The 15,146-nt window shown below is 36.2% G+C and overlaps 1 protein-coding gene across 1 annotated transcript in view; it reads right to left on the reverse strand.

The window, feature by feature from the left end:
* Positions 1-3,363: 3,363 nt before the first annotated feature.
* Positions 3,364-15,146, reverse strand: part of RFX6 (regulatory factor X6) — a 36,605-nt gene continuing 24,822 nt past the window's right edge. Inside the window, exons 12-19 of the mRNA XM_010707437.4 lie at positions 14,556-14,700; positions 13,329-13,438; positions 11,365-11,482; positions 10,125-10,247; positions 8,467-8,676; positions 7,425-7,934; positions 6,290-6,508; positions 3,364-5,080 (exon numbers count right to left, since the gene is read on the reverse strand). Of these exons, the coding sequence (XP_010705739.4) occupies positions 4,917-5,080; positions 6,290-6,508; positions 7,425-7,934; positions 8,467-8,676; positions 10,125-10,247; positions 11,365-11,482; positions 13,329-13,438; positions 14,556-14,700 (1,599 nt within the window). The 3' untranslated portion in view covers positions 3,364-4,916. The remainder of the gene's footprint in view (positions 5,081-6,289; positions 6,509-7,424; positions 7,935-8,466; positions 8,677-10,124; positions 10,248-11,364; positions 11,483-13,328; positions 13,439-14,555; positions 14,701-15,146) is intronic.

The raw sequence follows: 15,146 nt of genomic DNA on the forward strand, positions 1-15,146 counted from the left end.
GCCCAAATTTGAGTTTTTTGTTTTTTTTTAATCAAGATAAATGTGGAAAAAGCCAGCCTCTAGCATCCCATCACCACATGCTGTAATTACAAACAAGTCCGGTACTTCCTTTGATCATTTATTTCCTCATGGTTATGCTAATCTTCTGAAAAAAAAACATCTAAATTATCTTCTTGTTCTCTGGACCTCTGCTTTAACTCACCAGAAATATTGGTCATCACACTTTCCATTATTATCTTACCCTCTTCTTGTTCTGACTTTTTTTCTCTCCATCCATTGTCTCTTCCTGATAATATACTTAGACATTTAGACATTTTTCTCTGTTTGTGACATGAGCCTATTAATACCTTTACCACAACCTAAATTTGGTGGTTGTCCTTATAATTAAATTTCCAGTTTGTACCCAGCACAGATCTTGTCTTCAGATTTGAATGAGATAACCAGGTGAAACCTAGCAACATCCCCGAATCTCCTTGATCACCTCAGTAAAGCAAGTTCACTCATTCTGGGCAAAGCTAGACCCTAACCCACTGACTCTGGCCAGACTGAGGTCTCAACATAGGCAGAAATGTGCTTTCCAGGACAACTTACTTCTAGCTCTGTGGCCTTTTCAAGACCCACTACTAACTTACACTTTCAGACTGGCATCAGATGCAATCCTTAATGCCAAACTTGAATCTTGTATCTAGTGCCAGTTATCTTATATCTTATCTTAATACTTAGGTGATTCCTTTAAGCAATGTTTAATTAAAATAGACTTGAAACTAATTTAAAATCTTCTTCCAGCCCCAGGAATAAACTAAGTTCCTCAATCAATATTATCTGTCCCATCTGTCCAAAATCTAGTGAGACTAGATACTAGAACAAAATCTCACATAACGCAGTCAATTATGTGCAGCTACTGGGCCATGTTGACAATGGTCCTTATCCTGCCCTGACAACTTCTTTCAAACTTGCAAGTAATTTGGGTTAACAAGGCTAAAGCAACGTAAAACGCAACCCTAAATTTAAGCCTGTCTAAGCATAAGACATGCCCAGTAGTAACATTAGGAACTACTTTGAGACTTTCATTGTAGGAGCTGCCCTCTCTTTTCCACACTGTCTCCAAGACAGCGATCCTGGTTCACACCACTACTGATCTAGTCCTAGACTTTTATTTGGATTCTTTCCTGAAGCTAATGATTATGTAATGATTTTTACTAATTTTAGGAACGAGTATAGATCCTTTAAATGTCTTACATCCATAATTAGTTCAGATTTATCAGTTTATCTTGGCCTAAACCTTAGCTATGACTTTAAATTCCCCAGTGCCAGCCTCAGGCATCTAACTGATGATGGGGTCTAGAACTTCAAATTATTATAAATTCAAATTATAAATTATTCTCACTCTGAAAGTTCCTTCTAAATGTGACTCCAGGCTTGTCTTCTATCTCCAAATGAAAACTTCAGATCAATTCTTTATCTTCTCCTAAGACCACACGTTGAGGGAATCATAACTAGATCAGATAGTCTGGCAATAAGTTTCACAAAAGCTCAATAGCCCCCACCAAATGCAGAAGCAACCCACTTTCACCAGTTGTGGAAGTCACGAAACTTTTTTTTTGCTCCCTGGCGGATCAGAGTAAGAACATCGGTTTTCAGAAACTCTCTCATTTATTTGATTTACTAGCTTTAATCCCAATTGACTTGTATTTCTGCTATTATAAATAGTAAATTAAGTTTCCTCCTTAGATCGTTGCCACTGATTTTTTTTCTCTTTCTTTCCCTCTTTGTTCCCTTTACCCTTTCCTCTCCCCTCCCCTTTTTGGGAAACACACATCTAGAGATAACCATGACACAGTGTGATGCACAGGTCCATTGTGGAGCATAAATTACTAACCAGTTGTGCCAAACCAGTGGCTCAGTGCAAGTTCTTTCCAGTTTAGTCCTCTGAAAGTATAAATAATTTCACTGTGCATTCTTTACACATTTGAAGGTAAAAGCAACATTTGAATCTAGAGCAAAATTTCCATGATCCTGTCTTCTGTGAACAAGAACTGCACTTCTCTTCCAGCACAAAATATGTAAATTTCCCCACTGCACTGCTAGGCACAGAGTCATGTCACATAAGTCAATACATTCTTCTCTAATATTGCTTCTTCTCTCTGAATCAAATTTGTATTAGAAACAGTTTTACATTAGAAGTGATAGCAGATTTGACTTGTTCATCCATCTGTTTCACCTCTTTTAGCACCAGTTCAAATTCACTGATATTGATAAATAGACCAGAAAGATTTCATTTTTCTTTTTCCCTTCTCACAGAAAAACAAAACAAATACACTCGCACACAAAATCCACTTTTGAGTCATACACATCTGATGTGGATTGTACTTGATATCTACTATTTTCTGTCTCAGATTTTCTGACATGTATATATTATAAACAACATATTTATGCATACATAAAACTGTAATTACACACCAAGAACACCAAGTCACCAGTCACAGAATCATAGAATATTCTTAGATGCAAGGGACCCATGAGGATTATTGAGTCCAACTCCTGGCTCCACTCCTTTCTCAACATTATTTACCATGATGCCGATAAACAACCAAAAATAAGAATCTTCCCATGAGTTATCCCCAAGAACTGAGTGATTTGGTTTCCCATGGATAAAACTTCTTGAATTCATCATACTACATATTTGACAGGTCATAAAGTCATAAGATGATGATTTCTCATTTGGTCTTGCTAGATACAACTTCTTTTTTTCTTCTTGTTATGCAATACTATGAGAGATTTCTCTTTGAATATTGGGGTGGCTTGGTTTTTTTCCTGCTCTTTGCTGTTGATAATGAACTGTGATTTACAATATTGTGATACTTCATGCTACTCTGAGTTTTGCAGTCATCATGAGTATCTGCACATTTAATGGTAGACTATTCTTTCTTATCTCAGATGGAGTACAGATAAATTAGTTTATGTCCCCCAAAATAATAATTAAAAAAAAAAAAAAAAACGAACGTGAAATGGCTCACAATAAAAAAAGACTGGAAATGATGCATATAAATTATGTACGAGTCACTATGTACCATCAACTGAGCTTTTTATGTAGGACTTGATGGACTAAGACTCTGTCGGCTAGTGGCTGTCTACTTCCTCTTAATTATACATATTTACTCACATAAATTCAATCATCTAGAAGTTTCCAGTTTAAAGTATAAGCTGTGCAATTTGTCTGTGAAGAGAGCCAAGCATTTCAGGAAAGTGGCATCTCTCTTTCCTTTTCACTACCCTTCCCCATCTCATCCCACCAGGAATGGGAGGGATCACTTTACACTGACTACAGATGGAATTTGTGTTGACCAGATGAGAATCCTGACTTTTAGAACATTAATATTAGGAGAAAATATATCAAGTTCTAGATAATTATGAAGAAATAAGAATTTTGCAGTAGTTCCTTCACTTGCTGCAAAGCCTTGCCCCATAAAATATTACTGGGAATTTTTGTTGAAATTAAAACATTCCCATATCAGTACAGCATTTTAGTTTCAACATAAGACCTCTCTGTGAATAAGGAAACAATTGAGTGGGAATTTTCATCTTAATTACTGAACTATGATACCTCAAATCTGCATAAAATATTTCCTATCAGGAATTATTCATGACTTATTCCTGTCAATGCTTCTTTTTTATTTGTGGTTGTTTTTTCTGCTTGTTTTTGTTTTGTTTTGTTTTTTGTTTTTCCTGCAGTCAGCATTTAATTACAAAAAACACTAAAGGAAAATAGACATGAAATAGCCTCAAATAATTAGAAAGTCTGGACTTAAATTCAAGACTGAATCTGATGTTGGGTACACATGATTATAAAATATTACCTGCTATTTCATGAACACATACTAAGAAGCTTGTTTTATAAGTGTATTCTTTTCTTTATCCTCTTTAATAACATTAATATTCTTCGCCTCAGTTCTTCAGAAAAATATGTAAATGCATGTTTGTGTACAGAATATCATGGCACTTGTAAAATAGTTTTTTATTAAAACAGCTGATCTGTAGAGTTGCAACATATGTCATCATCTTTACTATCCTTGAGCTGAACATACACAGCTTTCCTGAACTCATGAAATATGATGGACACCTTTTTGTGAATTTCCACCAGTAGAAATCTGGGGCTCAAACCACAATATTGAAAAATCTCATGACATTTTGTGCCAGAGTTTCACTTGTTTCAGTTATCCACTTATAGTAACAGGCTACTGACATTGGTAAGCTGATGATATTTGCATGTTTTGTTGGTTTTAAGAGAAAGCAGTTTACTTTAAAAGAAAAAGATCCCACAATATTTATTTCCTGAGAACTTCCACTTACACAGGTAGGCACTAGACACTTGAAATTAATTTTCCAGAGCACAACAGTAAAAAAGTAAGAATTTGGCTTAGTTTCATTTAAAACGGTAAAAACTGACCTTGTAAACATTTCCATAGGAGGTAGGATACAATTTGACAATTGTCAAATAAGAGAAAGTAAACAGTTACTCTGTTGTCCTAATAAATAGTGAGCAACACAGGCATTAAATAAACATTTTAATATAAAAGATATGTGAAAGACTAAATATCATTTTTAATAAATTAGGAAGAGATGTAATCATTTCTTTATAAGTTAGTCTTGCTGTCAAGAATCACAAGCTCTTTGTATTCATCCTGAACTTCTGACTGAAAAGCTGTAATGAGAACAATCCTGAGTGATTCACAAGTAGGAAAAAAAAGGTGAATATATCTGCTTTGCTGCATGGAAGAGTGCTAAAATCCCTAAAATGGTTCATTTTACAGCTATATGTAATACTTTCGTATTCCACCAACTGTAAGAACTGTCATCATAGCCTTAATGTCTGAAATGGAAAAGTAAGCTTAAGACTGTGACACGTCTCTCTCAATTCAGGTTCCTCCAGCAGCTGCTCCCATGAAAACTGTGTTAATTGGTGGTAAAGACGATACCATGTCTCTATTTGGTGGTTCATGGGACTCCAGATTTTCCTGAGGAGTGAAGTGACCAGATGTTCCATACATACACTGTGAAGATGTGGTTTGCATGTTTGAAGCTGTGGAAAAAAATGGTTAACATAATTGCAAGTTTTCTATCTACTGCAATTAACAAAAACAAACAAACAAACAAAAAAACCCAACAACAACCAACATCAAAAACACAATTTAATTTCATCTGATGGAAATCCTGGTCTACCAGGTACACCATGTGAAGAATTGAAATTTCAACAGTTCTATTCTTCACTGAATTTACTTATACTTCTACAACTTTTCTATAGTGGCTCTTCTCTTCACACTTTCAGAGAATAGCATGAGGGAACAAACCAAAACTAATGCATCAGTGAACTCTGCTAAAAATCCATCTGTGGGCCTGTGTATGAGCCATCTTTCATGAAAACTTTTTGCATTTGCTGTAATCATCTTTTCGTACCTTGCACCATTCATGTCCATAGTCATTGATGGTACTACTACCATCACCTAGCACATAATACAGCATACAACAGAAAGTTGGTGGGCACAATCCCCCTCTGGTGATTCTGCATTCCTCCCCTTGCTCTTTAGCATCCTTAAAAAAACTGACTATTAAATCCTTGCAAAGCCTTAAAGAAGCAAGTAATGACTGGCCTTCTGCGTATGCTTAACAAGTAAATAATAGGAAGAGGTAACCTTGTGGAGAAATGAACAGATTGTGCCTTAGTTTACCTCTTCCGTGTGATACTTCAGAGTCTATCAGGAATGCAAAACCAAACTCAGCTATCTTTTGTTTAATGTATGTATCAAAAATTGATGGTTAAGTAATTTCACCTGTAATTCACTGTCAGTAGGAAATCTGCCTAATTCACACAGTTATTGGAGAACAGGGAGGGAAGAGACTATAATACAGGAAGTATACATGTAGGCATTACTGAGCCAGGATTCATTTGATCTGCTTGACAGTGAGGATCCTGAAGAGCCCTTAGAGGAGCCAGGTTCATTATTAGGTCACTTAATAGTTAAAAAGTGTTTCCTAACACGTAATTTTCTGCAATTCAGGCCATCCATTCCAATCTTGTGGACAATGAATCACAGTTCTCTTAAAAGGAACAAAGAGTTATTCAACTCACTGTCCTGAAAATTTAAGGAAACGTCACAGGATACATTCCATGCACTTAGCTATTTTATTTTATATTGCGTCTTAGATGCTATATATATGAATTACAATTTAACCCTCAGTTCTTGTTAAGATGCTAAAAAGTTCATTGCTCCTGAGTCTTGGATATACTTACGCATAGCAGTTCGACAGACAATTGAAGGTGAGGACTCTGTGTAGTATGAGCCTGTTTGTTTTCTTCCGCTGTCATCCAAGATGTTCAGTGGATCGTGTGTATCACTGTATGCTGGCAATGGTCGAATGCTACTTACACTGCTGATTACAGAAACGTGTTGATCCACCATTGATCCAAGTCTATGAGATTCTGGATAATTGATATTGTTTCCATAATATCCTATTGACAGGAGATTGGAAAAAAGAAAGTAGAGTGAAATTATTATTGAAGAGAAACAGTAGTGTAGGAGCCTGCGGTGAGTTGGAGCACAAGGTAATTGTTATTGGCTGAGTTTCTTGAGAATAAGGTTATTTAGTACACACATGGCCTAGTCACCTTAATATTGCACGCAGTGACGGACCCAAAAGGGGGACAGATAATCGCAGAGCAAAATAAATCCTAGTTCAGTCGTGCTTTCATTACAGAATTGCATCTCTATTGTATCACATTCTAAATTCAGAATTAAACAGTGTCCTGCAACCAGTGGTCAGAAAAGATGCCATGTGGACTCTTATCAGTCATGTGGACTTATGGAAGGGAGTTAAGTCTCCCTTCTGAAACTGACAAACAAGGAAAATAACACAGAAAAAAATATTTCATGGTAATACATACTTGTCATATACAAACTCACATACAAGCAATATTTCCATTGCGTTTTTTCCTCCAGAAGAGAGTGGTGTTTTTTCTGACTACATCTTTGAAGCAGACTGTGGCAAAAACTTTACTCTTGAATTCTGGGAAATAGTTTCATAGTAAATGTTTTGAGGGACTTTCAAGAGATTGACAAATGGCAAAGTCATCCTAGTTTTTCTTGTTTTGTGCAAGTATGGCAATGGTGCTAGAGGAAGACTGGTAGAGGTGTAGCAGAGGCATTTGAGGTCTCAACTGAGGATTCGCCACAGGAAAATAAATCCTGAAGTAGCTTGTTAAGCTGCTTTACTATCTACGCATGTCATCAGAGAAGTAAAAAACATGAAGGTATAATTAAGAGCTGAAATATCTTCCATAGAAAAAAAAGGCAGACAGAAAGCATTTCGCTCCAGCAAGGAAAGAGAAACAAAAGGGAAAAATAAAATATTCTTAGTATGTATTATACCGTTGGAAGCATTAGGGGGATATGTTGCTCCTGGACAAGTAGGTGCTGAGTTGCTCAAGAAATTGAAGCTTCCTGTATTCAGAAACTGCATATTGTGTGCATCCTGAGTCACGGATGAGGGACAATAGCTGGAAGGTGATCTGGCACTGTATGGAGTTACAGCACAACTGTTGTTGAAGTAGTCTCTGGAGAACTGCTGTTCACTCAAAGCATTGAATCGACTGTGGTCCGCTCTGTGGTGGTAAACTCCTGAAGTGGAATGGGCCTGAGTTCTGAACATAGCCTGGTAACTGGAATTGTTTCCATAGTAGTTCTGATTGGTTTGTGACAAAGTCTGATAAAGGGGTTCTGAGTAGGAAGAGCACTGTGAATGTGTGGATAACACAGGGCCTACACTTGGAGGTCTCACAGCCATTGGCCCCTGGTTGATGACACTTCCTCTGCTGACCAGGGCTGGTGAAATGGGTGGAGTCATCAGGTTACCAGTGCTTTGAGGCAGCTCCATCTGACCTGCAATAAATAAGCATTACCTATCACTAGTGTTCATACTGCAGTTCTTATGAATACAGTGGATTTGTTAAGACACTAACCCTCTGGTGAAGTGCATGTTACCATCTGAAACTTTTACGAAGTGTATGGTTTGGCTCCCACCTACACAATGTAGGTTCTTTAATCTACGACTTTGGGTTAGAAAGCTTTTGAATGCCATTTTCCGGATTGGAGACCGGCACATTTAGTGTGAAATCCCAGCATTTAAAAGCCTTGTATGCTCAGGATGTTAGTTTGTTCATGCCTCATAAGAATTTCATCAAGCCATGACATGTGATATTTTTATCATTGTACCATGAGGATGTATTACTGGCAGGTCTCTAAAATTGCCCCCTTCCATGAATTGGCACAGATGGTGAGCTTGCAGGATGTTACTACTAGAGGTTCCCATAAATACATATGGTCATTTTTCCTTTTACAGTAATGTGCTACTGTGAACTGAAAGACTAACAAGCAAACAAGGGAAGGAAGGACTAAGAGAATTGCTACATACCTGTCAACTGCATATTCTCACCATCTCCTGTGGCAAAGAGATTCAGACCTGAAGGCATACTGCTAGGTTGACTAGCTGACAAGGACACGTAGGTTTGCTCCGCTAGACACTCATTTTTGACTGAAGTGTCACTGGGCAGAGAAGCAGCTTTGTTACGATTTGCTAAGAAGCAAGAGCTTGGTGATGCAGTAAAGGTGGCTTTGCTTGCATCTGGAATAATAAGTGGAACACTCTTGGTGGCTGTTATGTGTGATCATTGCATATAAATTCAACACTAATATATAAACAGCGCATGAGATGTCTGATTTGTTCATAAACTCATTTGCTTATTTTAAAACACAGTGAAACCTCCATTTCTTGTACGAAGTTGAAAATAAATATTGCTCTAGCCTTAATCTTTCCAGATCAGAATGGATATTGTCTAAATCACATTCCCTGACTACAGATCTATGTAATACAGGTCAGTGGTATTATCAGCTCCTTACTGAAATCATCATAGTGTGAATATAAATCAGATTTATTCCCTTGAAGTAAATGTCAGCAATGAAGTCAAGTAAATTGCACTGAGGCTCATGATACTACATCTTAAAGATTTAACAATGAGAGTTTTAGAATGCTTGAAGCATATCTATTTTCATATGATATCTAGAACAAAAGCATTTTTTATCATCAGTAGTTTTTCAGTTTTCTGCGTACTATTGATAAATTCAGTGGAAATTTTGTTAATTTTTTGGAAATCATGGCTTTGTGCTACGGTTTAAAGGACTTCATCAAAATGTCTCAGGAAAAGGCAACTGCTACATAGGCAAGGTTTTTCCTGAAGGATGGAGAGAAAAGGTGCAGCCATCTACTGTCAGACAAATTCTATGCAAGTTTCTTGCAGCACAGTGCAGATTAAATAGAGTTACAATAACCAAAGACTTTAGTACTGATCACAGATGCTAAAGTTAATCAACACAAATTCAGCAGAATCCAATGGAATTTCACTACATTCAGGAGGATTAACTTGGACCAGAATTTAATCCATGCCTTAGGGATCAAATGCCATTTCTTAATATTCTTTTATTTTATACCAAAAGACCTTGAGGATGTGTCCTCCAACTGCCTAACTCTGAATCTCAGTAGCTACAAAATACTAAGGATATTATTTTAAGCTCTTTTTGTTTCTCTTCCACAGTAGTATTTCTGTCACTTGCTAAATACGCCTCCAACCTTGTGTTCCAAACTTCAAGGGACATTCATAATTTGTTAACACTGAATACATTTCCTAGTTCAGTGTGTAACTACATATTTCAGATTTGGCTGAAAAATTGGATTGGGAATTTCTGCTCTCTTTGCTAGGCGTACTTCTTTTCACACCAGTTTGTGTCCCTTGAGCTGCAAGTACATGAGTGTTAGTTGCACCCAAGATCATTTCAGTGATCCTGCGTACTAATATTCTCCCCTTTTCCCCCTCCCAGATTTATTCAACTATATCAACTATGGTTGATGGTGGAAATGAAATGGTGAATTAATGGTCACAACCATTTCAGGTGGTTTTAACAATGTGACCTAAAACTACAAATTCAGGGAAAGAGCATAAATCTACTTTTGTTTAAACAAATATGCAATTTTCTAAAAATGCAGGAATATATTCAAAAGAACCAAGCTCTAGATACCTAAATTCTTCATGTATTTGTCCAATAGATTCTGGAGTTCTTGTTCTTTGTCATTGTTGAACTGCGTCTCCATGGCAAGCAGGATGTACTCATCTAGCAGCATGCGGATCAAATGAAAAGAACCTTTAAGGAGGAGAAAGAGGGAGAGTAGCCAAGTTATCTTTGTGACCATCTCTCAACACTCTACAAGAAGCTAGTGAAACAAACAAATAATTGTGGACTTTAAATGACCTGGCAAGACCAACACTGGATACTGCCTAACTTCTAGCTCTAATCTCTCTTTGCACTGGCCCACCTAGCTCAATTGTTTACTGTCCTGTAGGCTATTTGACCACTAATTACATCAAAGAAAAATACTGATGAAAGTGAGACATGCTTTATACTTGAAGAGGGCACACAGTGGAGCTAGATAAGGCTGAAGTCTGCTAGAATGCCTCTGCTCTATTTCTGTTTGCTTTCTGCTAAGTAACCAGACAATAACTGGTGAAGTCTTCAACCTTATTTCAAGGATGCATCACATTAAAAATGTGTCTGTCCTTATAGGCATTTAAAATAGCTGCTGAATTTTAGATAATGAAGTACCTACAACTACAGAGATAACCTGAGAAATGATGCACTGTATTTAAACTTAATTTAATTTGCTCTAGCATTTTCTATATTATAAAATACTATTTCTGAGAGTCCTCAGAAACATAAACACTTCTAAAGACAAACAAGTGAAACTTAATTTTTAAAAACCACAAAATACTGTTGAGTGCATGCTCATTTCAGAACTGAAAAACAAAACGGACCTGTCAAATTCTTTTTGCTATTACAAAAACAAACAAACAAACAAACAAACAACAACAACAAAACTTACACACAATAACAATAGTCTGTTTTTGGTCCATATATAAAATAAATAATTAGAACTTTCTGTCTCCTATTGAGATATGTAGTTACTGCTCCAGTGACAGATTAAAGCAAACACAGTTTTTAGTTTGCAAATGGCAAGGCAATATCAAACAGCAGTTTAAATAAAAACTATGTTGGAAAATGAACATGAGACACAGATCACTAATAAATTATTACTATCATTTGCTGTGAAATGTTAGTTTGAAAAGCACATTACAAAATATTTGTGGCTTTGATCAAAAGATCTTTAGGCTAGGACAGGCTCCTCTGCTGAGAAAGTAGCATAAGGTGGATAAATGTTGGCATGTATGTACAAAATCTAAGTGTTTTTACAAAGTCCAGGTACCAAAACTTGAGGCGTTATTCAGAGTGAGGTTATGCATCACTCGAGCACCAAAAAAGCTCCATTTGAGAAGAAAGTCTTGAGCTCTCTTCTTTAATGACCTCCCATTTTGCTTGCTTGCCTGAAAGACAGAAGTAGCAGAATACTGTAGTTATACCAACTTGCTTTCTACACACAGGAAAGGAGAAAGGAGAACTGGATATGCAGGCTCATGTGGCAGAGGGAACCAAGCTGCCTGATTTAAACTGTCTTCATAAAGTCTGTCCTAAAGTGGCAAACAGCAGCATTCATTCTTTTCAGTGCACCCAGAGTGGAGATCTGACCACATTCAATGAAGTAAACTGCTTACTCCTTGGACTCTGCTGTAGCCTGAAGGAATATAAAAAAACTCATGTTCTAATAATGAAGATTGGGAAATAGTTCTGTATGTGTACAGTTGTAAAGGACAAGAAGAAAAAAATATCCTCTGGTGCCATGTTATTCCATACAAAAAGGTAATGGAAATTAGTCTCTGTACTTCAATGTAATCTTTACAATACCTGCTAGACTTTCTCTTATAAAATGATATGCCTATTATTGTAACAGTGGGGCTTTTAATGCTGCTCATTTCATACTCTGATTTGTTCATGTGGTAAAAGTATGCACTGTTGCTTTCTCAAATAGCAAGTAAAAGGGAAGTGTTGTGCGAGTTTGAGAGTAACCATACTTTAGCATTAACAGAAGACAACAGTGGAAGGATTACATGCTCTGTAAGTGCTCAGCTCCTACTCAGTTGATTTAGAATTATATCAGGACTTGCTGGTATTTCTTTCTCCTAACTACAGGAGAACAATGCTAGGAAGCATACCTTTTAAATTTAATAATACAATATTACATAGAAGACAATGAACAGGAGAGTGCTTCATTGTTTTTACCTGGCTTGTTAACTGAGAATTGTGTTTTGAAACTGGAGAGTCAATTTTAGATTACAATCAATCAGTTCTAAAATAAATTGTGATTGCTCAGCCTCAATATGAGTTTTGTGCCTAAGCAAGTGCTTCTGAGAATTTGTTTAGGCTTTACTGCCCTGACTCACCCAAAGCACCCCACTGTTCAGCTCAGAGATTATAGTAAATGTCCATAAACTCAGAGAAAATATTATTGTACCCACTGAAGCTTGGGAAAATAAGTAAAGAAAGGGAAAATAACAAGTCAACTTCTGTGAAGTGGCAGAGGCACTCTTCTTCAAGTCAAAGCTAACTGCGCTATCTCCTCCTCTTGCACCCATTCATGTCAAGGTGATCCCTAAAATGGTGAATAAACTATCATAGCATTTCCAGATGCATAGGACCTGATGAAAAGACAGTCTTTAGAGCTATTAGCAAGCATTATCACATGTTACATTTCTTTCTGATGGTTTACATTAATTCACAAATTGGGTTAATATATCTTCCTTGAGCCACAGCTGAAAACTCAATTACTTTATTCTGAACTGTAATAGAATCATAGAATTGCTCAGGTTGGAAAAGACCTTAAAGATCATCATGTTCAACTGCAACCTGACCATAGTACTCTAACTCTAACAACCATCCACTAAATCATGTCCCTGAGAAAGTGTGATCATTTGTAACTATACATGTATAAAATACTTGTGATTATGAAGTATCTCGTAAAACAGGTAAAAAAATCTCATTAAAAGTCTCAGTTACCAAGTTAAGCACCTCGTGAAGCTATAACATGGCATTTTCAATTCTGGTCTGTAGAAAGCCTTCCACAAGTTAGCTACTTCTGAATCCATCTATTGCACTTACCCTATATTACACGCAGTAACATCTCAGTAATATGAAAGAAAAATCTGCTTCTCTAAGGAACAACTTTGGCTCACCTTACTTAGTTTTTCACAAATGTAAAAATATTCAACAGCGTTCAACATGATTAATTAGAACTGATTAAGTAGTCTTGAGTCAGGTGGAATATCTCAAAGGTACCTTGATAACCCTTTGCTCAACCACAGTATCCAGCCATTCAATAAATGATTCCACAGTGGCATTCTTCTTTAGAAGGTCCTTCAGTTCTTGGAATACAGTAATAGAGTCATCTACCATGTGAAAAAGAAGAATATATCATTCCATGTTCTGAACATGAGAAAAAGCCACTCACCAGCCATATGACAATATTGTAGCGTGGAAAGGAAAGGCAAAGAATTAGAGTGGTGCAGAAGTGAACTGCTCTTCAGTGAAGTAAGCAGACACACATCTATTATGCATATATATTTTACTTATTTTAGCATTACAATGATAAAATATAGTTTTACAAGAAAATAAAAGCAGAAAAAAAATATTGGATGTTTTACATTCATTTTAAGGCTCATCCTTGAAAACCTACCTATTACTAAGTTTAGTAGAACAGCTTTATCTGTAATGTAACAGACTCCTACAATGTCTTTGGTTTCCTTTACATTTTACAAATTAACTTCTTTATTTCCCATTCTTGAGAAAGTGTCTGAATAGGATTATGATTCATTATGTAAGAGAACAAACTTTTCTGATCAAAATAACAATACACAGAAGACAACACCTTGCTATTATTCTTTCAGTTCTCCAAACTAGTCAACATGCTTCCCATGGCAAGAATTATCTTTTAAACAATATTTCAATATCAATAGCTTTTTTCAGAAATAAGTGTATATAAAATTAACTGCAAAAAAATTTTCATCCTCTGCACTTGTACTTCAATTTTTCTTTATTAAAATAGCTGTTATACTTCACAGAAAGTTACATTTTTTGTTTTTTTACAGACAGCTTTTGGTCAAAAATAAAAACAAAAACAAAGAATGTAATCTAGCCTGAATATTCATTAAATTAAACTATAATTACATGTGATTTTGGGGACATTTTTCAAGAATCCATGCTAATACTCCCACATGATAAGATAGAACTTCAAAAGGGATTTTATTACAATTAGCAACTGACATGGAAATTATTTTTTCAACAACCATTTAAAATCGTCTATCTAGGATGATTTCCAAGTGCAAGCTTATATTTTTGTAGGACATACTAGGGGAACAAACTGGTTCTCCTAATCTAAAGTTAATGATGAGCTAGATCAGAGAATGCAGTATCTTTGTGCCTCCTCTCTGCCAATTTCCATGTAGTGTGACATGGAATGAAGAGTGAATTTATTTTAACATTACAAATATATCACCACGGACTTACATTCATTGTAGACCTCTCCATCAGAATCTGTGCTCCCTGAGACTGCAAGGAGTGCCTGAGAGCCAATACTATTCAAATCAACTTTTTCAATGTCTGACACCATGGAATTCACCACATGCTGATCAAAAAGTGCTGGCCGAGCAATCTGTAAGAGAAATCAAGACAAAATTCTGAGAAGCTTCTCCTCAGAGAAGAATCAGTAGCTGTCTTTTCTTAGCTGTGTTTACTGTAGGTCAGATGAAATAATATTCTCTTTCCATTATACTTCTAATATTTTTGTAATGTGCCTTCCTTTCCAGATAATTTTCACATCACCCACATGCTACTTTTGTCTTAAGATTTATACAAAAGATGCCTAAGAAGAACATATCTACAGTTATGCATGGGGGTTACTCCCTCAAAAGATTACCCAATTAGCACCTAAGCTCTGAAAAAGGTACTGTATCCTTTTCAGCAATCTACCAAACATTCATATGGAGGTGCCTCCTAATTGCAGATATCTGCATGCTACCAAATCAGCCTTGGAACCTTCAGCTATCTGTCATATATTCCTTGCAGTTAAAATTCAGAAGGGATAAACTCACTAAAGGA

The sequence above is a fragment of the Meleagris gallopavo genome, chromosome 2 (assembly GCF_905368555.1).
Source record: "Meleagris gallopavo chromosome 2, MGAL_WU_HG_1.1, whole genome shotgun sequence".
In the NCBI taxonomy this organism is placed as follows: domain Eukaryota; kingdom Metazoa; phylum Chordata; class Aves; order Galliformes; family Phasianidae; genus Meleagris; species Meleagris gallopavo.